The 23,942-nt window shown below is 36.8% G+C and overlaps 1 protein-coding gene and 1 non-coding gene across 3 annotated transcripts in view; both read left to right on the forward strand.

The window, feature by feature from the left end:
- The window catches only part of VMP1 (vacuole membrane protein 1), a 128,515-nt gene that overhangs the window by 94,145 nt on the left and 10,428 nt on the right, over positions 1 to 23,942 (forward strand). For both annotated transcript variants that reach the window (XM_068531589.1, XM_068531590.1), the window contains exons 8-10: positions 4,310 to 4,390; positions 8,774 to 8,890; positions 13,487 to 13,548. In XM_068531589.1, coding sequence (XP_068387690.1) covers positions 4,310 to 4,390; positions 8,774 to 8,890; positions 13,487 to 13,548 — 260 coding nt within the window. The remainder of the gene's footprint in view (positions 1 to 4,309; positions 4,391 to 8,773; positions 8,891 to 13,486; positions 13,549 to 23,942) is intronic.
- TRNAR-CCU (transfer RNA arginine (anticodon CCU)) lies at positions 5,996 to 6,068 on the forward strand. Its single transcript has one exon. It is a non-coding gene; the product is annotated as a tRNA-Arg (tRNA).

Consider the following 23,942-nt stretch of genomic DNA (forward strand, 5'->3'; position numbering starts at 1 on the left):
TTGTATTTTGTTTATTTACTTTTAAAAAGTAGAAAATGATATATGATTACTAGTTGTAAATGCATGCTGCTTATTTAGATAGAGCTAGAGGATGAAACCCCTCTCAGGCACTTAAAATTGTGAAATATGTGAGCGTTGTGAAATGTGAATCCAGCGAAATGAAACTATTAAAAGGAATTTGGTTTTAGTTGTACAGATTTTTTTTTTTAATGAAGAATGACAATTGAGGAAGTAATCAAATTGAACTTGCTACACAGTTCCCACAAACGCAAAAAAAGAAAACGATTAAAATGAAATATTAATTTCCTTTGATATTTAACTTGAATTTTGAATCTCACATATTAATTTGTTAAACTTTTCCTTTAAATTATTGTTGTTTATTATTATTGGTGCACAGTTTTTCTTGGCTAGTTTATTTTATCTGATGGCCTAAAAAGAATAGCAAGTTTTGTTTGAAATTGTTCTTTTAAACTTTAGTAAAAGAAGGGGTTTTTTTCCTGTTTTTGTGTGCGTGTGTGTGTGTGAGAGAGAGTTGGGTTTATTGTCTAATATTACACCTATAGTACATTTTTCTCTCTTTACTTTAAAAGCAAACACAAACAGAAATATTTTAATGCATAGAAAATGTTAGCTTTACATCATTAGAAAGCTGTCAAATTAATGCAAATAATGAAGTGCTGAAGTTGTTTAAAAATAAAGAACTTCTAAAATTGCAGAGCAACAAACAAGGAACATATAATTACCTTTAAGATGTAGAACATTTTAGACAATTAAAAAATGATGTTTTTAATAAATATGTTAACAAAGCCTTTGAAGCCATATCAGTAAGTTTTGAATATGACTTTAAATATGAAATAAGTTTAAAATAAAAACAACAAAATATAGTTGTGTTTATGAAATCTAAACATGAGTTAATTTACCATTGTAAAGTATTTCAGATTTGGTGCAAATACTAGTGTAATGCTGCCTTGAGTTTGTTTTCATTACTCTGGCAAGGAAAAACATCAAGAAAATTATTCCTCTAGCTGCATACTCTGCTTCTGTTGGTTTCTTGTGATGAAAGCAACTGTGCAGACTTATTAGTTTAATTTAAATAAACTTTTATGAATTATTTAATATATAAATGTAATTTTAATTGCAAGAATATTGTGAAAGACCTGGAAAATAAATTATAGGAAGTGAAAGTAGCATGGTCATGGTGTGTATATGTGTGTGTGTGTGTGTAACACATAGTAAGATTTATGAAATCCATTTTCAGTAGATGACTTTCAGACTTTTTAAAAAGTAAAACTCCCCATTAAAAAGGCACTTAACTTATTTTCCTTGTAAAGTATGCCAGCTAAAAATTAATTTAAAAAAAAAAAAAAGAGTAAAGGGAACTTTCTATTATACTTATTTGGGTAGAGTAACTCTTTTCCTTCAAATAAAGGTTCTTGAAGCACCGTTAAGGATAATTGATGATGGGCACCCAGGCATCCGAAAGAACAAGGAGTCTATTTTAATTTTTTCTTGTCTAGTTTCTGTTAAGTAAAGAGATTCTGCCAAGGGATAAAATAGTTCCTTACTTTCAGGATGTTTTAAAAAATATGATTCCTTGAACTTCTGTAGGCTTAAATATTTTTGTTAGTTTATATGTTAGCTGATCTGCATAATGTTAAACATTTTTTCCTTTATATAAGCCAATTAGTATAATCATACCTCTTTTTCAATTTAAATGTATGGGTGTATGTATCTCTATAGTAGAAAAATACCATCAGTTTAAAATGATGGCACTATCATAGTCACTTGGTTGAAATAAATATAAGAATCTAAAGCCTTGAAATTAAGATAAAGGAAAACAGGATAGCATACCTTTTAAATACAACACTTTGTTGATCTTGTCTACACCATTTTATGCAAAAAACTAATTTTTTGTAATTTTATATACTGAGGACTGCATAAATGCTGAGATAGAAAAATGTTCCCACATTAGTCTGACTTGGCAAATAGGTTTATAAAAAGTTTCGTTGTCTTTAAAATAAAATTTGTATAGTTTTTATTTTCTTTGTTTTACTTTTTCTTCACAATTGAGTACCATCTTTCACTAAAGTAGATTTGCTATGAAGATATCAAGAGCTGTGAAGGAAGGCGTTTTCCTGAATTTATATTTTTAACTCTTGGGCTATATTAATTAAAATTTCATAACTAATTTATAATCTAATAGTATTGTTTGGTATTTTTAAAACTCAAAACATTTCTATTCATTATGGCCAGTTTTTATTTAGTGCTCTGATGAATTACAAATTTAGTAATTTGTGAATTATGTAAATTATTCAAGACAATTGGAAGTATAATTTGTTTTAAAATAAGTTATATAGGAAAACTGATTTCATTATATATTCCTAAACAGTTTTTAAATCAATAAAATCAGTATTTCACTCTTAATGCAGTAAATGTTAATTTAAGAAAAAAATTAAATCTTCAGTTAGAAATACGAAAAAAAAATACAGAGAACCCTTTGCTGCAGTAATTTAGTTGTTTAAAAATATTAAATCTGATATATTTTATTTACTAGACGAGTAAGCCTAATCCCAAAAAGAAAAATTCTGTCTTTGAAAATACATTGCAAAATTACAAAATTGCACTGTAGAATTTAGTTAATGATTAACTTTCCTATATGTTTGAACTTGAAAGTATTTGTATTAACTGATAATATCTGTTAATATCTTTTTTTTGAAATTTATTTTATTTGTTTATTTTTGGCTGTGTTGGGTCTTCGTTGCTGCGCACGGGCTTTCTCTAGTTGTGGTGAGCGGGGGCTACTCTTTGTTGTGGTGCACGGGCCTCTCATCGCAGTGGCCTCTCTTGTTGCTGAGCACAGGCTCTAGGCACGTGGGCTTCGGTAGTTATGGCACGCAGGCTCAGTAGTTGTGGCTCTTGGGCTCTAGAGAGCAGGCTCAGTAGTCGTGGCGCACGGGCCTAGTTGCTCTCCTGCATGTGGGATCCTCCCGGACCAGGGCTCGAACCCGTGTCCCCTGCATTGACAGGAGGACTCCTACTAACTACTGTGCCACCAGGGAAGCCCTGTTAATATCTTTTCAAATATATATTATTGGTTTAATTCCTTTGACTTTCTCACCATCCTCAACAAGTAAGAAGGAGGAAGGTCATTTTTTTTTTTTTAATTTCAGTATTCACTGTTGTACCTTGATACAGCTGTTAAACATAATATTATGGGTTAAAGTGGTTTTGTGTGTTTGTTTTTTGTTTTTTGAATCTACAACTTCTGTTGTGGATTAGAGAAGTGCTTTAAACCCTCTTCCTAGTCTATGAAGGAACCTTCTATCATTTATATTATGACCATTCTATAAGATTGTTGAGCTAAAGAGAGAGGAGTGTTCTATCATGTGAACACTTCTAAAAAAGACATTCAACACGTTAGCTAATATCTTTTAATCGTATCAATGATTTTCATTGAAATTTTGATGGGAGTATATACCATTTCAAAACCAGAAAACAGGAAAAGTCAAATTGCAGATTGGTACTTTTAAGAAAAAATATATACATATATATAATTACAGCATCCTCATGCTAGAAGAAGAAAATCGTGGAAATAAACTGGCCAGCCAAATGCATGTTTCAGCCTGGGAGGTAGAAGAATGAAATAAAAAGAGCAGTGATTTTTGAGTCTGAAGTATCTACTCTGCGTACACCCGAGTATTATTGAAGGGCTCCAATAAAACGTTTGTGAAAACCGTTTTATATAACTAGCACAAACTGTGTAAATGTAGGATGTTCTTTGTTTTGTGGGGTAATGAATGGTTAGTTATTGCCACATAAGTGGTTTTTTCCATCTTTTGGCCAATGATCAGTAGAGGTGTCTTCATTGGCTATCTTGAAAACTCCTGTGGTTTCCTACCCTAATATTAATGAGGGAGTAAGTCTGATGAGTTAATTAAAGGAAAGAGAAAGAGATATGTGGTAGACTAGCATTTCCAAAAGAATGGGTTGGTTCATGGTTGGTTTATAACATTTTGTTCATCCCTAGTTAATCCAGAGAGAACCCAAAAAATAGAGTAACAGTGTTTTGGCTTATTCTTGAAATGTGATAAAAGTTTATCTTTAAGGGTGTGTAGTTAATGTTTTATCAAGATTTTATTTGCATGTTTTTCAGTGCACCCTGCTGTGATTTTTTTTTAATCATTCATCTTATTAAATGAATCAATGCTTTCAGATTATGAGACATTTGATATTATAAACTCTGTAAAGAGCCATCTTTCTTTCTTCTGTCTACTTTTCATTAATGTTTTGATATCCTCCTTTTATACAGGACTTCGCCTCCCGGGCTAAACTGGCAGTTCAAAACCTAGTACAGAAGGTTGGATTTTTTGGAATTTTGGCCTGTGCTTCGGTAAGTGAATTGTATTTAAATAGTAGATTTATATTTCGATCCAATTTGTTTTTAAAGGTACATGACTGAATAAAAAAAAGTTATCACTTTTAACAGGTATACAATGTTATTAATCATTCACCTTACTGATCAAATGAGCTGTTTTCTGTTGGATAGGTTTCTATGTTGTTTATTGACTTTCAAGCATTTCATCATACCATGATGACTTGAGACCTGAATGGCTTGATTCAGTAAGAAAAAAGAGACAAAATCCATCTTTCTCATGAAGAATATATAATGAAGTGCGTTTAAGCAAATAACAATGACTTCATTCTTTCCAGAGTTATAGATAGGTAGTCTTTTTCCAAAGCTTCAGGCATTAGTTATAAGGAAGAATTCATATAAAACCTCCTTAAGTGACTTTAACACCTAGCTAGGTAATTGAAACATCTGTGGCAAGGTTAAGGACATCTTTGGCTACAGTGAATTAAGAAGCTATTTGTGTCAAAAACTTAATTAGGACTTCCCTGGTGGCGTGGTGGTTAGGAATCTGCCTGCCAATGCAGGGGACACGGGTTCAAGCCCTGGTCCGGGAATATCCCACATGCCTCAGAGCAACTAAGCCCATGCACTGCAACTACTGAACCTGCACTCCAGAGCCCACGAGCCACAACTACTGAACCTGCACTCCAGAGCCCACGAGCCACAACTACTGAGCCCGCGAGCCACAACTACTGAAGCCCGCGCGCCTAGAGCCCATGCTCCGCAACAAGAGAAGCCACCACAATGAGAATCCCACGCACCGCAACAAAGAGTGGCCCCCACTCACCGCAACTAGAGAAAGCCTGCACACAGCGACGAAGACCCAGCACAGCCAAAAATAAAAATAAAATTTAAAAAAAGAAAAAAATTACTAACTATATAAAAAAAAAACTCTATAAAAAAAAAACAATGTCTCAAATTGCAGATTTATGAAATTGACATTCCTTGATGAGTTGGTGTTTATCCTGGTCCTTTTCTAATATAATAGATACAGTTACATTTGAAATGCGGTGTTTTGGTCAGAGTTTTCTTTGGTAGTCTGTACACAATTCTTGGTAGTTCAGTGGTAGATTTGACCAGAATAACTAGATGCACCTAGTTGATATGGTAAAAGCTGCAATTATAAGTAAAATTCAGAAAATTATTGTCTACTGACCCACAGTTACTTTATCCATTATGTATTAGAACTTGAATATATCCTTGAGTACCCCTTTCCTCACCTTAGCAAAATAAATGGCCAAAAAGGGAAGACATTTGGTGCCAAAATTTCTAATGTGATATCAACATTCTAGAGATATTCTAAAATATACATGTGCCTCAATCTTTGGACCCTGGCAATACTAGAAATTTTTGTAATCTAACTTTTCTTTTCAATGTAGAAGCTCTTTATCACAATATTGATCTCAACTATTTGAGCAATGTATAGGTATGTTGTAGTGTGATGTAGTGGGATGAGAATTGGCTTTGGAGTCAGGCTTACTTGGGTTCCTAAACCAGGTTTGCCTCTTAGCTATGTAGTCTCAGCGTCAATTTACTCTCCTTGAGCCCTAGTTTTCTAATGTTTAAAATGGGGCAATAGAGACTTCCCTGGTGGTCCAGTGGGTAAGACTCCGCACTCCTAATGCAGGGGGCCCAGGTTCAATCCCTGGTCGGGGAACTAGATCCCATATGTATGCCGCAACTAAAGATCCCGCATGCCGCAACGAAGATCCCACGTGCCACAACTAAGACCCAGTGCAGCCTAAATAAATAAATAATTTTTTTTTTTTTAATGAGACAGTAAGACACTCATTACAAAGGTTGATGTGAGGATTTAAGATAATATATATGAACCAACACAGTGCCTGGAAGGCGAACTAAGAGCTCAACCATTTTTTATTGTTATTCATCAGCTTTGTATCAACCCCTGAGCGCTTGGATAAAGAAGTGAAAGCTGTATTCCCTTTCCTCAAGGATCCTGAAGTCTAGTGAGGGAGACAGTTTAAATACAATAATAAGTAAAAGGTGCTGTGGAAGCCCAGCAGAATAGGATTAAGCTGAGAGGCCTGAAGAATGATAATGTCCTTAGTTTAGAAGCTAAGAGAACAGTGTGAGAGCCATGTTGCCTGGGTTGAAATTCTGAAATCATGCTCTGCTGCCATTAATGCTGGACAAATTGCTTAATCTGTCTGTCTCACTTTTCTTATCTATAAAATGGATGTAATATCATATAGCATTGTTTTGGGAATTAAGTGAGTTGATGATGTAGAAACCTTAGAAACGTACCTAACAATTCAATAAAAGTTAGCTTTCATTATTCCTGGGGAAAATACAAGAACCTTTGATTTATTAAAGCAAAAAATATTTATTCTTTGGCACTCATCTATGCCTGTGTCTTCCCTGCTAAAATTCCACTTTCTATACTAGCCAATCTTCTTTATATTTGACTAGGAATAGTCAATAGCCAACATAAATTAATAGATCAATTTGACCCTCTAAGAACTTTTTACTAGGAAATTGTTAATACTTACATTAAAGTACTAAAAGTATGTGTACTTGATTTAAGGTAAGAAGGTAAGTAGAGGGTAAGGTAGGAAGAAGTTTGTTTTTGTTTTTTTATAAATTTATTTATTTATTTTATTTATATTTGGCTGCGTTGGGTCTTTGTTGCTGCGTACAGGCTTTCCCTAGTTGAGGCAAGTGGGGGCTACTCTTCATTGTGGTGCGTGGGCTTCTCATTGTGGTGGTTTCTCTTGTTGTGGAGCATGGGCTCTAGGCACGCGAGCTTCAGTAGTTGTGGCACGCGGGCTCAGTAGTTGTGGCTCGCTGGCTCTAGAGCTCAGGCTCAGTAGTTGTGGCACACGGGCTTAGTTGCTCTGCAGCACGTGGGATCTTCCCGGACCAGGGCTTGAACCCGTGTCCCCTGCATTGGCAGGCGGATTCTTAACCACTGTACCACCAGAGAAGCCCAGAAGTTTATTTATTAATTAGTTATTTTGTTGTTAACATTTAAACTAAGATAAAACTCGTAATTGAGGGAAAATCTAAAAGCTACTTAATAGTTCTTTTAATTCTAATCTTCCTTTCTGTGTATTTAGTTAGCAATTGAAAAAAAGGATAAGTAACATGCATATGTAACAACAAATTCATTGATTATGCTCTTCTGAGAGTATCCAACGTAAAACTTCTAATTTTTATCTACTCTGATTACATATCTTGTATACTTTAATTTCCATTTCAATATGCTGTGGAGCCTGATAATAAAGGAAAACAATTAAAATTCTAATTCATGGAGTTGTGAGAGTCATATGAGAAAATATAAGAAGTGACAATTGTAAGGATGTGGAAGTGACATTGTTATTAAATGGTTGTAAGATGAAATTGTGTAAAGCATTTGAATTTGGATAAGAAAAATAAAATTGAGCTATTGAATCTGAGTGTTATTAACAGAAGAATACTTGAATTCTGATTTAGTTATGGCATTGTTTTTGAAAGAACATTTGTGACAAATATCTTTTAAACAACTGGGCTTTTATTTGAAAGTCCAAACACAAAATTATATAAATTAATTAGCTTATAAATGGTTCCACCAACAGACACAAGGACAAGAGTACCTCTGTGGGAGAAAAATGGATGAAGTGCTCAAAAAGAGCTTGTGGTTTCTTTGCATTTTTACATGAAATTATCTATTAGCATTCTTGAAATGTGGGAATGTTCAGAAAAGGTATTTGTTGTGAATCACTTCTTTGTCTGGGACTGAGTATTCACATCTGAATCTGTGCTCTTGTATTTCCACCCTTGATTTTCTTCCTAGAATGAATCGCATGACCCCATGGCCTTGGGCTGTCATAGATTAAAAAAATTCATTATTTGTATTTTACTTTATGTTGAGAAATGAAAGCACGGCCACCTATAAATGTATTTGTGAATTTACAAGAATGTTTTCTGTAGATGTGAGTACTTTCTAGATAATCTTTTTCTTCATTTATACCTCACCTTATAAAACAGCTACCAAATGGTCAAGTATCTACTGAATGGGATTAAGTTCCTGTTGATCCATTGGCTTTATCCAGTTTTAATGTGATGAAAAAAAGTATATTTACGGGGCATTAGTCATAAGTAATGCAGGCAAAAGGACAGCTGTGTTTGCTTTGAACAAATTAAGCAATCGCCTGGGATGAATATGTGACACAACTTACAGAGACATTAGAATACTTGTCTAACTATCCAGACAGTCTAGTACTGATCAGGGAACCCATACCTCTCTTTCCAGTGGTAGACAAGGCTTAACACATAATTCCACACACCTATAGGTGGTAAAATTAAACTGTTTTTTGGATTATATATGGACGTTCCATTTTAATTTTTTCTTTTTTTAAATAGATTCCAAATCCTCTGTTTGATCTGGCTGGAATAACATGTGGACACTTTCTTGTACCTTTTTGGACTTTCTTTGGTGCAACCCTGATTGGAAAAGCAATAATTAAAATGCATATCCAGGTAATTATACCCTTTGACTCCCTGTTTAATGATGATGAACCCCTTAAAAGACACTGAAAACATATTCCCCTTGCTCTCTCCAAGGCAAATTGTCAAGATTTTGGTTCTGCTTCTTGGTTGGTAGCATGCTTAGGTATTCAGCCACGGAACATCGTTTGGAAGTTAGTGGATTTCCGGCAGGTTTTCCCTACTCCTGTTGGAAAGTTGTTCCCCTTTGTTATTTTTTTCCTTGTTTTATTTCTTTCCTTCTTTTTTCCTCCCTCCCTTCCTTTCTCTCTTTCTTTCTTTATTTCACTTTTGCCTTGTGAAACTGTTTATCCAAGAATTTTACCAAACAAAAACAGTGTTCCTGTATAGGAAAATGCACACCATATTAACATACGTAGTCCAAAGATGTTTTATCTTTACTGACCATAGGCTGAGGAAGTATTCCCTTTCATTAATTCTACTTTTCTTTAACACATTTAACACTTCCTCTCAAGGCACAAATATCCTTTACAAAATACCAGCCAGATGTTAATGTGGACAATGTGGAAGAAAGGGGGCCCTGAGGAGACGAAGAGATGTGGGTTTTGGTTAGAGATGTGAGAATCTGTTAGTCTTCAAAGACACTCTTAACAAAATCTTTAGGATAGGGCTGTGTGTGTGTGTGTGTGTGTGTGTGTGTGTGTGTGTGTGTACATAGAGGAGAGAAAAGAGGCCAATAACTTAAATGAGAGGAAATGGATATATGCTTCTAGGACTGTGATACGAATCGATACGTGTGGTATAAAAGGCAAATCTTACTAGAATAAAATAAAATTAACGTGGAAAGAATGTCTTCATTAATGAGGTTTGCAAGAAGGAAGCATTCACCAAAGGAAGGGCAAGAACAGTGAGTAATGTCTATGCCCTGGTCTGATTCCTTAATAATTAAAAGCACGTCTATCCCCCAAGTTTCTGCTTACCACCTCTCTACCTCCAGTTCTTAGAAGAGAAGAATGAAAAAGGAAAACTTCAGCTGCTTCTACCTGCCCAGTTTCTCATATTAGACTTTGGCATTTAGGATGAGTTTATTGAGCTTGTCATCTACTCTCTGGCCATGCTAATCACTCAGAATTTCAAGGCTTTATTTTTCCTCCTTCAAGGAATATAATTTCTCCTACTTACGTTAAGTGTATTGTTCAATGACTATGGGTTTTTAAATACTGATGCTAGTTACTTTGGGAAAGATTTAAATTACTATAATAGGGTTTTTCAAATGATAAAATCATTTAGCTTTTTGAAGTCCTTTGAAAGTATTAATACCTAAGGAACAATAACAGATTATTTTAATTCCCTTTATAACAGCAACTTCTCTAGGAATCCATAAACTTAATGTATCCTGCTTTATGTACTAACTTTCTATAAAATACAGTAAAATATATTATGCTAAAAGTACCCTATAGTTATAGGGTATGTAACGTATCAGACCTTTCATTATAGCATATTCAAAAATAGTATATTTTTTTAACATTCTCAGTAGAATTTTTCAAGTTATCATAATAATGCTTAATGTTTTAATATAGTACTTCACACTTTAAAGTACTTAGTGTATGCCATCCGATTTAATTCTTATAATCCTGGGATAGAGAAATTACTACTCCCATTTTGTAATTATCAAACTTAGGGAAATAGGTAATAGTTGCCTAAAAGAATAAGTTAACAGCTGGAATTTGAACCTGAGTCAGCTTCAAGTTCAGTGTTCTTTCCACTCTTTTGCAATGCCTTCTTAACTGTATTTATATGATCACGAAAACTGAATTGTTTAATACCTGCTGTTTATCAGGACCTGTGCCAGGCAGTTTGCATTGGTTATCTCAGAACAATCCTGTGAGGTGGTTATTATCCCCATTTCATAGATGGGAGGGACTAGAATTCAAACCAAAATCGTGCTATCTGTTAAACCTCCCCTAGAAGTTTGAAATCAGCCCACCTAATAATGTTAATTAAGGATTTCTCTTTCTACTGGACAAGTTCCAATTCCTCAGCCTGTAGAAGTTCCCTTAGAAATATTTCCTTTCTCCTAAATGATGAAGAAAATAAGGAGTCAACATACTCATGTAATATTTCATGTACCAAATAATTTACTTATCATGTGTATTATTTATGCCTTTCAACTTTCCCCCTACCGCCACACACACGTGTACAGAAATATAAGCTCCATGAGGGCAGAGGTTTTTGTTTCTTGGCTCCCTAAGGTATTCTAGTGCCTAGAATAGCATCTGGCATGTAGTTGGCACTCAGTAAATATTTAATATATGAATCAGTCTAAGATACTTCTTTCCATTGGAGGACCCTTCTTTTATAGATATATAGTTTCTTCTTTGTTCATTCTGGCACCATTAGTTCCCTACCCCCATATCTTTCTTTTTTTTAATTATTCCTACTCTTCCCTTATTTTCTCTGTGCACATGGTTGACATGGTTGAGTGGGCTCTTTGGGGATCTGTGCCTTTTGTTTATTTGGTAGAATCCCCACCCAGACCTCAAGCCTGAATGATTCTGAGACATATGTTCTTAAATGTCTTGCCCAGCCCAGTGAATTTTCAAGCTGTTATCTATAAGAAGAAAGTCTTGTTTTGTTTTCAAGAAACGAAATTGTGCAATTATCTGGGCATTGGCTTATTTAGAATGTTAGGAAATGATGGTAGGGAACACATGGTGGTGAAATCACTGAGAGGCAAACCATTAGCTCTGTTTCTTAGTAAAAGATTTATAGCTCCAATTAACTGGCTTTTAGTATGGATACTAGAAGAGTCCCCATATAGTAATGCTTTTCTCCCTAAATGATCTCTTGTAATTGTCTTATTAGCTTCATAATCTTCATACACCATTTGTGTAGGATTGTTGATAAATCATCATCCATCTTGTAATTGTTTGATATCTATATGTGCTTACTTTTTTCATGAGATAGGTAAATACCTTTTTCACATTAATAGATACATAAACAAACACCAAAAAGGACCGTGAACTTATTTTTTTTAGTCTTATTTCCTGACACATATCCAGCTGTGCAGCTGCCAGTGTCTTTGTTAACTGTAGGACATTAAGAAAATATCATTGCCTTATTAGTCTTCTACCTGAAATAATGAGCTTTAGTCTGAATTAGCCACTTTCTTGAGATTCATAATGGATGGCTAAAAAGAAGGCTATTGTTATTTATTTTATTTCTCTTCCCTCCCATTTGGTTACATAGGCTATAGTTACTATTTAACAACAGTAACAAAGCACTGGAGAGTTTGTTATCAGGAACTGGGAGAGAGAATCTAGAATTACTCATATTTATTCAGAGAATTATTATCAGTCCTTTAAAGCTAAACCTTAATATCACCTTCTTGAATCTCTAATTAATTGTACTTATGTGACCTTTTCTTTCTCTCAACTTCTGTAACACATTGTTTTCACTGCTAATGACATTTACAGTTTATATGTATATCTTTTGTACTTAACCATCTTTCTACTATGTATAGAAAAATTTTTTAATTTCTTCAGGGTATTGAAGAAGTATTCTTCCCATCTTTGTGTTCCCTGAAAGCCCTTAATAATGCTTATATTATCCATAGTAAGTACTTTTCGTAACATTTGTTGAGTTGAAAATATTTGCTACCTGTTAGCCTAAAGACATCTTTACTTGTAAGTTAAGTATCAACATCTTTAATTAATGAAGAATACCTCAGTAATACCAAATTGACAATGACCCAGGTCTGCTAAAGATCCCCCAAAACTTGTTGATGCCTTTGCTTGTACCCTAAGGCTGAAATTCCAAGCTCATTCAGGATCTGAGAATGGAACTTTCATGATACTTTTATAAGAACTTTCCAGGAAGGACATAGTCTTTTCAAAGATCCTCTTGATTAGATTTAGCCCAGACACCTATCATCAGGCTGATCAGCTTTAATTTCAGTGGTGGAGGCTATATGGGAACCCATGACTTTAGTTGTATACACCATTCTAAAACACATAGAACAGGCTACCCTGGTGGCGCAGTGGTTAAGAATCCGCCTGCCAGTGCAGGGGACACGGGTTCAAGCCCTGGTCCAGGAAGATCCCACATGCCGCGGAGCAGCTAAGCCCGTGAGCCACGATTACTGAGCCCACATGCCACAACTGCTGAAGCCCGCATGCCAGGAGACTGTGCTCTGCAACAAGAGAAGCCACCACAATGAGAAGCCCGCGCACCGCAACGAAGAGTAGCCTCCGTTCTCTGCAACTAGAGAAAGCCCACGCGCAGCAATGAAGACCCAACACAGGCAAAAATAAATAAATAAAATAAAATAAAACACATAGAACATGTGGAACATCCACCCAGCCTTGGGTTTCATGACTCACATTTCTCCCTCAGACATGGTCACGTATCCTGGCAAGACTAGAACTGTGCTTAAGGAAAAACATCTTTAAAATACAAAGTACATAGCATTTGTCAAATGGTGTTTTGTTTTGTTTCTTAAAATTTTTTTAAATTGCAATTAGCAGCAGCATGGTCACCTTTTTAGACTATTATCAGAATTGTGAATTTATATTGTTTTTTTTTTTTTTTGGTGAGAAATATTTATTTTAACTGGCATTTTCTTTACAGAAAATCTTCGTTATCATAACATTCAGCAAACACATAGTGGAGCAGATGGTGGCTTTCATTGGGTGAGTAATTCTTTAAGGACTAATATTAATATCATCATGGTTTGAATGGGAGGAAATGTATAAAAAAGACTTTATTGGTATAGAATTTTTGTGATAGCTCTTTATTTTTTGAGAAGGAAAAATCTTTTGCCCTGTTATTATTTAAATTGAAGATGAACCTCGTTCCCTACAGCAGGGAAGGATGAAGCTCAGATTATCCTTGTTTGATTTTAAACCAAACATGTATCAAGTCATATAATTCTTGATTTAAAAGAAGCTTTGCAGTTTGAGACTTGCCCCTCCAAAGAAGTATGAAATTCTCTTTATGTAAAAGACATGTGTATATAGTTAGAGTTTAATGGTGCTTTGATACAATGCTATGACTTTTAGCCAAAATTGGATGCCAGATACACAGTTGTATTTCATTTATATATAAATCTTACATAAAATATTAATATTCCATTAAATAAGGCATGATAAGATATTACCAAAATATGTGTTATGAATCTATTACTTCACTAGAGAAAAATTAGGCCATTTTAAAAGGCTAAACTATCCAAAGCATTTATTTTTGTGTTTAAAGAAGTAAGACCAGTTTTAACATACGCTTTAAATGACAGTGTCACAAAGTTTTTGGAGTTTACTTTGATAAAACAGTAAAGAAAGACCTGTTTAGTTAATCAAATTAATGTCAACTGGAATGTGAATCCTACCGGATATTAAATGAACCTTTTTTTTTTTTTCAATACATGATTTTTTATTCGATGTTTACAGGTGAGAGGTTTTCTTTTCATTTAATAGCATAACTGCCCTATGGTGGAAAAGTGTTAAGTTGGAATGCCCTTTATGTAGTTTTAACACAAATCTTTATTTTAAAAGCCATTTATAAAACAAGACCTTTATGAAAATTTTCACTATTAAAAAACTGCCACTTGGTAGTGAGTTCGTGAGTATTAGTTTTATTATTCTTTGAACCATGCACTACATATTATACTTACTCTTTTCTATGTATGATATATTCTATGATAAAATAGTTTTTAATATTTTCTACTTAGGTATTAATGTAATAATTGAGGAAAAACATATTCTTGAGAATATACTCAGTGGAGGCAGCTCTTGATTTTATTACTTCCTAAGCTTCTGATTAGAAATATGGATTATGGCTTGTAAATTAAATTTTAATTACTCCAGTTTTTTGTTGCCTGAATTCTTACCAAAAAAGTGGTTTATAAGTCACCATATATCACATTCGAAAAGAAAGAGGGAATATTCTTGTCCCTTTTTTTAAAATAAGAAGACATTTCATCCGTTCCTAGAGATTATTGTGCCACCTTGAGAGAATTCTGAGGGACGTGTAGGACTACCACACAAACCACACAGACCCACACATTGTAGGAATGACTTTGCACGCAGCATCCTACATTCTTTTTCTCCTTTTTCCATACTGAACATTTATAGAAGGAAGTTTTCCAGCTACTTCTACATCCTCACCACTACCACCTTTTGTTTCCCCAGCCTTTGGAGCTTCTAAGAAGTTACATTAGTTAGCTACCTATCTCAAACACCCACATCCAGTTTCATTTCCTTCCAATCAGTTCATCATACTGCAGTTAGTAACCTTTTAAAAATCATATCTGAGCCTGTCGCCACCACTGTCCTCACTCCCCAGTTCCTCCACTTCTTGAAACCCTTCGCTTGTTTTCCCCTTCATTCTTAAGATAAAGCTGAAACTCCTTACTGGGTCTCTATAGCCTTGAATGAGCTATCCCCTATAGTTTTCTCTGCTTGAGTCTCTCACCATTGGTCTTTGCTCAGGCTTTTCCCATTGCCCTGTTCAGGGTTTCTCAACCTTGGCACTATTGACATTTTAGGCCAGATAAGATGTCTTTGTTGTGGGGGACTGTCCTGTGCATTGTAAGATATTTAGCTGCGTCCTTTTCCTCTACTCACTAGATGCCAGTAGTGTCTCCCAGTTGTGACAATCAAAAATGCCCCCCCCCAAAAAAAAATGTCCCCAAACATTGCCAAATGTTCCATGGCAAGTAAACCGCCACTATCACCACCAATCCCATTGAGAACCACTGGCCTAGATAATGTCCTTTAGATTTCAGCTACTATATTCACAAAAACACCTTCCCTGACTAGGTCACAATTACCCTCTTTCCTAGGGACCTCTTTTCTCAGCAGTATGTACTACATGCACTGACAGTTGTATTTTTACATTCATGTTTGAGGGTGTATGATTACTGTCCTTTTACAACTAACCTGTAAACTTCTTAATGGCAGAGGCCATGCCTATTTTTGTTCGCTGTTGTGTCCATAGCATCTGGCATCTTGATTGACGCATAGCAGGTGCTTGATAAATATCTGGTGAATAAATTAACAGGTGGTGCCCAAATAAAGATCTGGTCAGTAAGAATCAGCAAATTATTTGTAGAGCCCAGATTCTTCTGTTTCCCCAGCCTTTGGAGTTCCTAATAAATTATATTAATTACCTACAGTAAATAGCAGTAAACGTATCTTTAAGCTTAGGCCAATGTATTAAAGTTAGAATTTCTTATTCCTTATGTTTTTCAAAATCAGTAGTCCTGGGCCTCCCTGGTGGCGCAGTGGTTGAGAGTCTTCCTGCCAATGCAGGGGACACGGGTCCGAGCCCTGGTCCGGGAAGATCCCACATGCCGTGGAGCAGCTAAGCCCACGTGCCTAGAGCCCATACTCTGCAACAGGAGAGGCCACCGCAGTGAGAGGCCCACGCACCATAACGAAGAGTGGCCCCCACTCGCCGCAACTAGAGAGGGCCCGTACGCGGCAATGAAGACCCAGTGCAGCCAAAAATTAATTAATTAATTTTTTAAAAAATCAGTAGTCCCTCCCCTTAACTATCTCCTCTAGCACAGCCACTCAAAAAAAAAAAAAAAAAAATTCCAGTGATTCTTCTTAAAGATGGTTTTGCATAAAGTTATTCTAAGATATTCAAGGCCTACTGGAATGGGTGCTGGTTTTGTTTTGTTTTGCGTGTGTCATATTTTAAAAACTGTTTGCAAGAGACAAATGTTGCAATGTCCTGATATCTTCATCTTTTCCCCAGTACTGTCTACAGGGATTACCCATCAACTTCTTTTCTAGATAAACTATTAAGCGGTATAAATAATTAGACTTAGCTGTAATAATAATTCCTTATTACCACATGCTAATGAGTATCTTTTTCATCTTTGTCTGTAATAAAATTATCTTTTAATCAGATTCTCTAATTGAGCTTGACATGGTTTGTTTTCCTACATTTTGAAGTAGGAAATGCTGTACAAGTGTTCAGATGATAATAAATGATAATAAATAGTATCACCAAACCTAGACTGAAAATTAAGTTAAACCAGGAGGATGAATTTTTAGAAGACCTAAATTTGTTCTTTTATATCATAATAAATAGCTTAGCAATTTATTTCAGAAAAGGGAAGGAGAACAGTCAAACTGATTCCCTAGACTCATTGTTGAGTTGAACTGAAAATACTACATGTAATTTGCTGTAGAAACATTCTCCTGTGATTGTTAGTTCTCCCTTTTCACGCTGTTAAAACTACTGATATAAATGGTGTGTGTGTGTGTATATATATATATATATATATATATATATGGCAAATCATCAAACTAAACTAGAAAGTTTGGAATACAGCCTTTTTTTGCGGGGGGCTGTGTTGGGTCTTGTTGCTGCGCGCGGGCTTTCTCTAGTTGCAGCAAGTGGGGGCTACTCTTCGTTGCGGTGCACGGGCTTCTCATTGCAGTGGCTTCTCTTGTTGCGGAGCACGGGCTCTGTGCACGCAGGCTTCAGTAGTTGCAGCACATGGGCTCAGTAGTCGTGGTATGCAGGCCCTAGAGCACAGGCTCAGTAGTTGTGGCACACGGGCTTAGTTGCTCCGCGGCATATGGGATCTTCCCAGGCCAGGGATCAAACCCGTGTCCCCTGCATTGGCAGGCGGATTCTACCACTGCGCCACCAGGGAAGTCCTGGAATCCTTTTGAAGGGTGTTTAAAACTATGTGCCCACAATTAAGAGGGTGATGAATTGCCATGGTAGAGTAAAAATCAAAAGACCAAGAAAAAGTCAGCAACAGTTCAAATTTAAAATAAAATTATGAGATAATAAGGCAAGGAAGAATGAAAAAATGAATCCCAAGAGTAAGGACAGCTCTGGAGTGAAATATGAAAAGAACACACAGGCTTTAGACAAAACCAATCTAGGTTTGAATATAAACTCTGCCACAGGCCAGTTATTTATTTCCTCTCTGTATCCACTTTTAGCTGCTGTTCTCTCAAATAATATATTTTCTTGAAGTAGCATTTCTTCCCCAGTTCAGGAGGCCACCGGTAATCTTTCCAACTTCCAGTCAAAATGTAAAATGTCCTGTCTCAAAATATCTTACAGTTTAGTTGAAATGTACTCATATCAAGTGATTTAAAATTCTAAGGCATGTGGATTTTTTAAATGCCTTTCCTCTCAATTTTTATGTTGCCTGTGTTCTCATCTCATTTTCCAAAGTTTCTACTGACTGTGAATGGAAAGGTAGCATGCTAGGTGACTACTTTGTATGCCCTCAGAGAAGATTGAGGGAAGGCCTACTTCTCCTTAAAGGAAGTACCCATTTCTTTACTCTCTGATCAGTAAAACACCTTTTATCAGGACAAAGTTTTTCATCAAAGATTATACAAATAATTCTTGAGGGTACTATTTATTAAACATAGTGAGCACTTTACATACAATTGTTATTCCTGTTTACTTCCTTGTTTTTTTAATTTTTTATTTTATTTATTTATTTTTGGCTGCATTGGGTCTTCGTTGTGGTGCGCGGGCCTCTCATTGTGGTGGCTTCTCTTGTTGCAGAGCACGGGCTCTAGAGTGCAGGCTCAGTAGTTGTGGCACATGGGGTCAGTAGTTGTGGCTCACCAGCTCTAGAGCGCAGGCTCGGTAGTTGTGGCGCACGGGCTTAGTTGCTCTGCGGCATGTGGGATCTTCCCGGACCAGGGCTCAAACCCGTGTCCCCTGCATTAGCAGGCGGATTCTTAACCACTGCGCCACCAGGGAAGTCCCTTTTTTTGCTGTTTTGAACAATGCTTCTGTGAGCATTTCTTAGTACAAGATAGATGAGCACATAGTGGAACCTAGAATATGATAAAAGGGACAACACAGAAGAGGGAAAAGGTGAATAAAAGAGAGACTGGAAAAAAAGAAAGAAAAAAAAAAAAAAGAGACTGGACATAAGCAAGATAACCCTTCATTGTGATAAGTTAACTTAGTTTTGCCTAGGGTCAAATTTTGTCTAGGCAGGTGTGCCTGTGGCCTGCCATGTCAGGCTACTCACCTCCCCAGGTGTCAGGGAAAGAATTATTTAGTGTTGACCATTACATCTCTGGTGGTGAGGTTTAGGATCAGTTTTATACAGGTTTGAATGCTACACTGATGACTGAAAGAAATACCCCTTTCCGCAAACGGCTTCTAGTCTCAGTGTTACTATGGAATGGCCCAGCTACATAAGTGTGCCTTTGGACTGTGGTATTTTTAGTATAGTATATCATGGTATGACAGTCCTAAGGTCCCAGAGAGAATATAAGCCCTACCTCCAAAATTTATTGTAATTTTAAGAGTAAATAATTCCCCTCCCTTGACCAGAAATAATTATTTGTAGATTTATTTCTTGGACAGTTCTGGAAAGTAATCATTAGTATCACTGGGTTTAGGGGAAGGTATCCCAATTACCTATTCCTAAATCAAAGGGTTTGTCTAGTTATATATGAAAATCTGAATAGATGTAATGAATCAGTTACATATTCTGAAAGGTTAGAACAGATAATAGCCTTGAAAAAGCCTTTTGGTTTATGGTATGTTTGGCAAGAGGACAGAGAAAAGTTTCTGAAAAAAGATTAGGCATGTAATGGAGTTTTTCACTCTCTGATATCCTAAGCTGAAGTAAGTCAGAGGACAGAACCAAAGAACCAGGGAACTTTAGAGCTTCAAAGGCATTACATGTGTTGCAGTCTTTCTTCCTTTCTTTCTTCCTTTCTTTTTTTTAAGATTTTAGACTTATTTTTATTTAATTTTAGATTTTCTCCAATGAGAGAGACCTGGACATATTTCTTAAAGAGCATGACCAAGTCTAACTTTAAAATCATGATTAAAATGACATGTTCTGATATTCTCACCAAATAGAGGATGAGAATTCCCAGAAAATAACATTAAGCATATGACTCGTAACAAACCATATGCAGAACATTGGCTCACTGTCAGGTTGCCAGAGTCTTATTGGAAGACAGAGTCCCCAGTTTTACCACACAAGAAAATTTCCATAACTCAGTCATTGAACTCGGGGGATGGGGTTGGCTGGAGCAGGGACTTTTTACCAGATACAGAATGTTCCATGCTCTTCTTTGCTGTCTCCTATTTCTAAGTTAACTTGACGTTTGACCTCAAGAGTCGGACTTGCCTGTGGCAAGAGAGATCATTTTAACCACTGAGTAATTAAGTGCTTGAATCTTAATGTTGTTTCTTGTACCTCACTCTGTAAGTGGTCAGAATGAGCTATATTGGTCTGGACTTTTTCTTCTACAGAAAGAAAATCTATCCTTTCATTTTATTTTATTATTATTATTTTTTTTTTTTTTTTTTTTTTTTTTTTTGGCTGTATTGGGTCTTCGTTGCTGTGCACGGGCTTTCTCTAGTTGCGGCGAGAGGGGGCTACTCTTTGTTGCAGTGCGCGGGCTTCTAATTGCAGTGGCTTCTCTTGTTGCAGAGCACAGGCTTTAGGCGCGCGGGCTTCGGTGGTTGTGGCACGTGGTCTCTGTAGTTGTGGCTCACGGGGTCCAGAGCACAGGCTCAGTAGTTGTGGTGCATGGGCTCAGTTTCTCCGCAGCATGTGGGATCTTCCCGGACCAGGGCTCGAACCCATGTCCCCTGCATTGGCAGGTGGATTCTTAACCACTGCACCACCAGGGAAGTCCCTACCCTTTCATTTTAAAATACACAAACCTGGTTTATGTATTTGATTCTCTTTGACTTTTTTCGATCATTGTAAAATAATCAGAAAAAGTTATGGAAGTGTGAAACACAAATAACTGTATTAATCGGAGGAGGTTACAGAGGTTTTTAAGACCCCAGCTGCTGAGAATCAGTTGTACATGCTGATTTTAATATAATCTTCTGTACTCAGGTAGAAAACTCCTTCTTTTTCATGTCCTCTTCCTGTAGCTTATCTTCTCTTTTGACTCTTAACTCCTTTGTATTTTTCTTATAGATATTGGGAGGCAGAATAGTTAAAGGTTAAAGCAAGAACTCTGGAGTTAGACTGTAAGGGTGAGAAATGGACATTGTATTAGGAAGTTACTATTAACCATAATTAGAGCATTTCTGTAGAATGAGGAAAACTAAAACCCAATTATATTAACCTACATAGTGGGTAAAGAAAAAGTCAGGCCAAGGTCATACCTGACGCATTTTAAGTGTTCTATAAATATTTGTTGACTAATTGAATTCATTTATTCATTATTAGGAGAGACCTCTGTGTATTTTAGGCTGAGGGAAATACTCTGGTTAAAAGCTAGAGATGGAAAATACAAATGAAGAAAAGGAAGGACGTGGGTTGGATATAACATTTAGTAAGCACTCAGTGTGCCAGATGCTTTACATTTGTTTTTATGAATATGCATAATAAAACCTATAAGGTACTTACTATCACTGTCTTCATGGGGAAACTGAAACATATTTAAATTCATGTAAATGGTAAGAGCTGTAAGGAGATAGGATCAAAAGCCTGAGTGGTTTGATTTATTCTCCTTAACCACTTCTTCCTTCAAAACTGGAATGAAGGGACTTCCCTGGTGGCACAGTGGTTAAGAATCCGCCTGCCAATGCAGGAGACACGGGTTCAAGCCCTGGTCCGGGAAGATCCCACATGCCTTGGAGCAACTAACGCCATGCCCACAACTACTGAGCCTGCGCTCTAGAGCCCGCGTGCCACAGCTACTGAAGCCCGTGCGCCTAGACCCTGTACAAGAGAAGCCACTGCAATGAGAAGCCCGCGCACTGCAACGAAGAGTAACCCCTGCTCGCTGCAACTAAAGAAAGCCCGCGTGCAGCAACGAAGACCCAACGCAGCCAAAATTAATTAATTAATTAATTGATTGATTTTTTAAAAACTGGAATGAAAATTTCAAGATCTTTTGAGGTGGAAAAGAGGGACATTGAGAGAGTGCTATAGAAGTCAGTGAGGTAATCTTGAAGTTGGAGATTTGGACGAGAGTGCTAGTTTCAAATGGCTGCCTCGCGAATGTGATAGGGAGTCAGCATGAGTTCTTTCTGTCTACTCTCCTTGTTCACACTTGTATTGACCTGGCACAGCTGAAACTAGTTACTACCGGTGTTACTGTGAGAAACCTACTGGGTTTTGTACCGTAGGTTTAAATGCATTTTTTTTTCCTCTCCCTTTCATCACCCTTCTAGATTAAGTTCATTGAGGGCAGAGATCCTGGCTTTTGTTTTTAAGGTTATCTACTGCATTTAGCGAGTTTCTGCCTAAGGGTTGGAGTAACTAGATTTTTCTTGACGAGTTTAAATTCCTTTTCAATACTGTCACTTTTTTGACCCACAGTCAAGCCACTCTGAATGATATAAAGGCCAGTGAGCTTCCGTGCTATTTCACCTTAAATTTGAAATTCCACAAACTATTCTTTATTCGTGACCTTTGGGCCTGTGGGTCCCTGTTGCTGATTTCTTTCTTTCTTAGAACTCAGTGGGTCATCCAGCCAGCCGCAGATTGATTTGTCACCATATAAAGCTGCCATCAGTCTGTCATTTTCTGTAACTGAAATCAGTTGATTTTTAACAGGGTTTTGTTTTGGCAGCCAATCACTTTTACTTGGTTCTTATAGACCACTTCTTTAGCTCTGCCCTCATTCATTAACATAAATGCCTGTTTGGCGTCCATTGCTCAACTCAAAATTCTGAAATGAGGTTTTGTTTTCAAAAGCTTCCCTTTAATGGTAGCGTATTTCAAAGAGTATGTGCTATTTGTAAGGAGGTCTTACCTTCATCCTAATTCTAATAGAAAACAATTCCAAATGTTCAAAAGCAAGTGCAGGGCTTCCCTGGTGGCACAGTGGTTAAGAATCCGCCTGCCAATGCAGGGGACATGATTCGAGCCCTGGTCTGGGAAGATCCCACATGCCGTGGAGCAACTAAGCCCGTGTGCCACAACTACTGAGCCTGCGCTCTAGAGCCTGTGAGCCACAACTACTGAGCCTGCGTGCCACAACTACTGAAGCCCGTGCACCTAGAGCCCATGCTCCACAACAAGAGAAGCCACGCAGTGAGATGCCCGCGCACCGCAGAGTAGCCCCAGCTCACCGCAACTAGAGAAAGCCTGCGCACAGCAATGAAGACCCAATGCAGCCAAAAATAAACAAATAAATTTTTAAAAAAAGAAAAGCAAGTGCAGTTGAGGGTTACTTTTTTTGAAAGAAGCCTGTGAAAGAAATATGCTGTGAGGCAGTAGAAACAGTACACCTGATGTTTCTGGATAAAGCAGTGGTCTTCCTTCTACACAGCCGCTAGGAAACTGATGGTGTCATGTGTTTATAATTCTACTCAGCGCACAATGGACTAACTTGAGTACAAAAGAGGTTTTAATAATTTGAAAGGGGCACAGCTGTGAATGAAATTCAAGATGTTTTAATCCCAAATCCTGAGGTTGAATCACAACGAATTTTAGATGGTGCCAGAGACTATCAACTCAAACTTGTATATATGAGAAAGCCCTAGATTTTAACTCTTTCATTTCAGTCACATAGGATTACTGGATCCCATTTTTACTGGGTTAAATATGTTTATTTGCAGCCAACACCAGTTCATTTACTTGTCATATTCCTGGGTTAATGGATTAATTAGGGATCAATTTGTATCTTTTTTTCTTTTTTCTCTCTCTAATCTCTGAGGACTGAAAGGCTATAAATATTAATGGATGTTAGCATGGTGGCCTTTGGCTTCTTCAGAAAGATTGTTTGATAAACTACCTCCCCTCTGCCTTGCCTGCCTCTTCTCCTGAGCAGTCTACCTAAGGAGGAAAGACATTTTTTTTTCATTTGCAGGGAAATCTATCATTGTTGAATCAGGCCAGGAGTCTGAGATCCATTCTGAGTCACTATGAATAGAGTTCTAGTATTGGTCGGGGCCCCAGGGAAACTGGTGGTTAAATACTGTGAGAATCTTTATCAGACAGGAAATGACAACTCATTAAAGTACTAACCGTTAAGCCTGTTTAGATCCTGGCCTCGCTGCCCAGTGGGGGCAGGGCCGGGGGTGGGGTTGGTTATGGCGGTGTGGTGTTTAACTCTACAGTGTTTGACCAACATGTGCACGTTTCTGAAAACAAAGA

This window comes from Eschrichtius robustus, chromosome 20 (assembly GCF_028021215.1).
Source record: "Eschrichtius robustus isolate mEscRob2 chromosome 20, mEscRob2.pri, whole genome shotgun sequence".
In the NCBI taxonomy this organism is placed as follows: Eukaryota; Metazoa; Chordata; class Mammalia; order Artiodactyla; family Eschrichtiidae; genus Eschrichtius; species Eschrichtius robustus.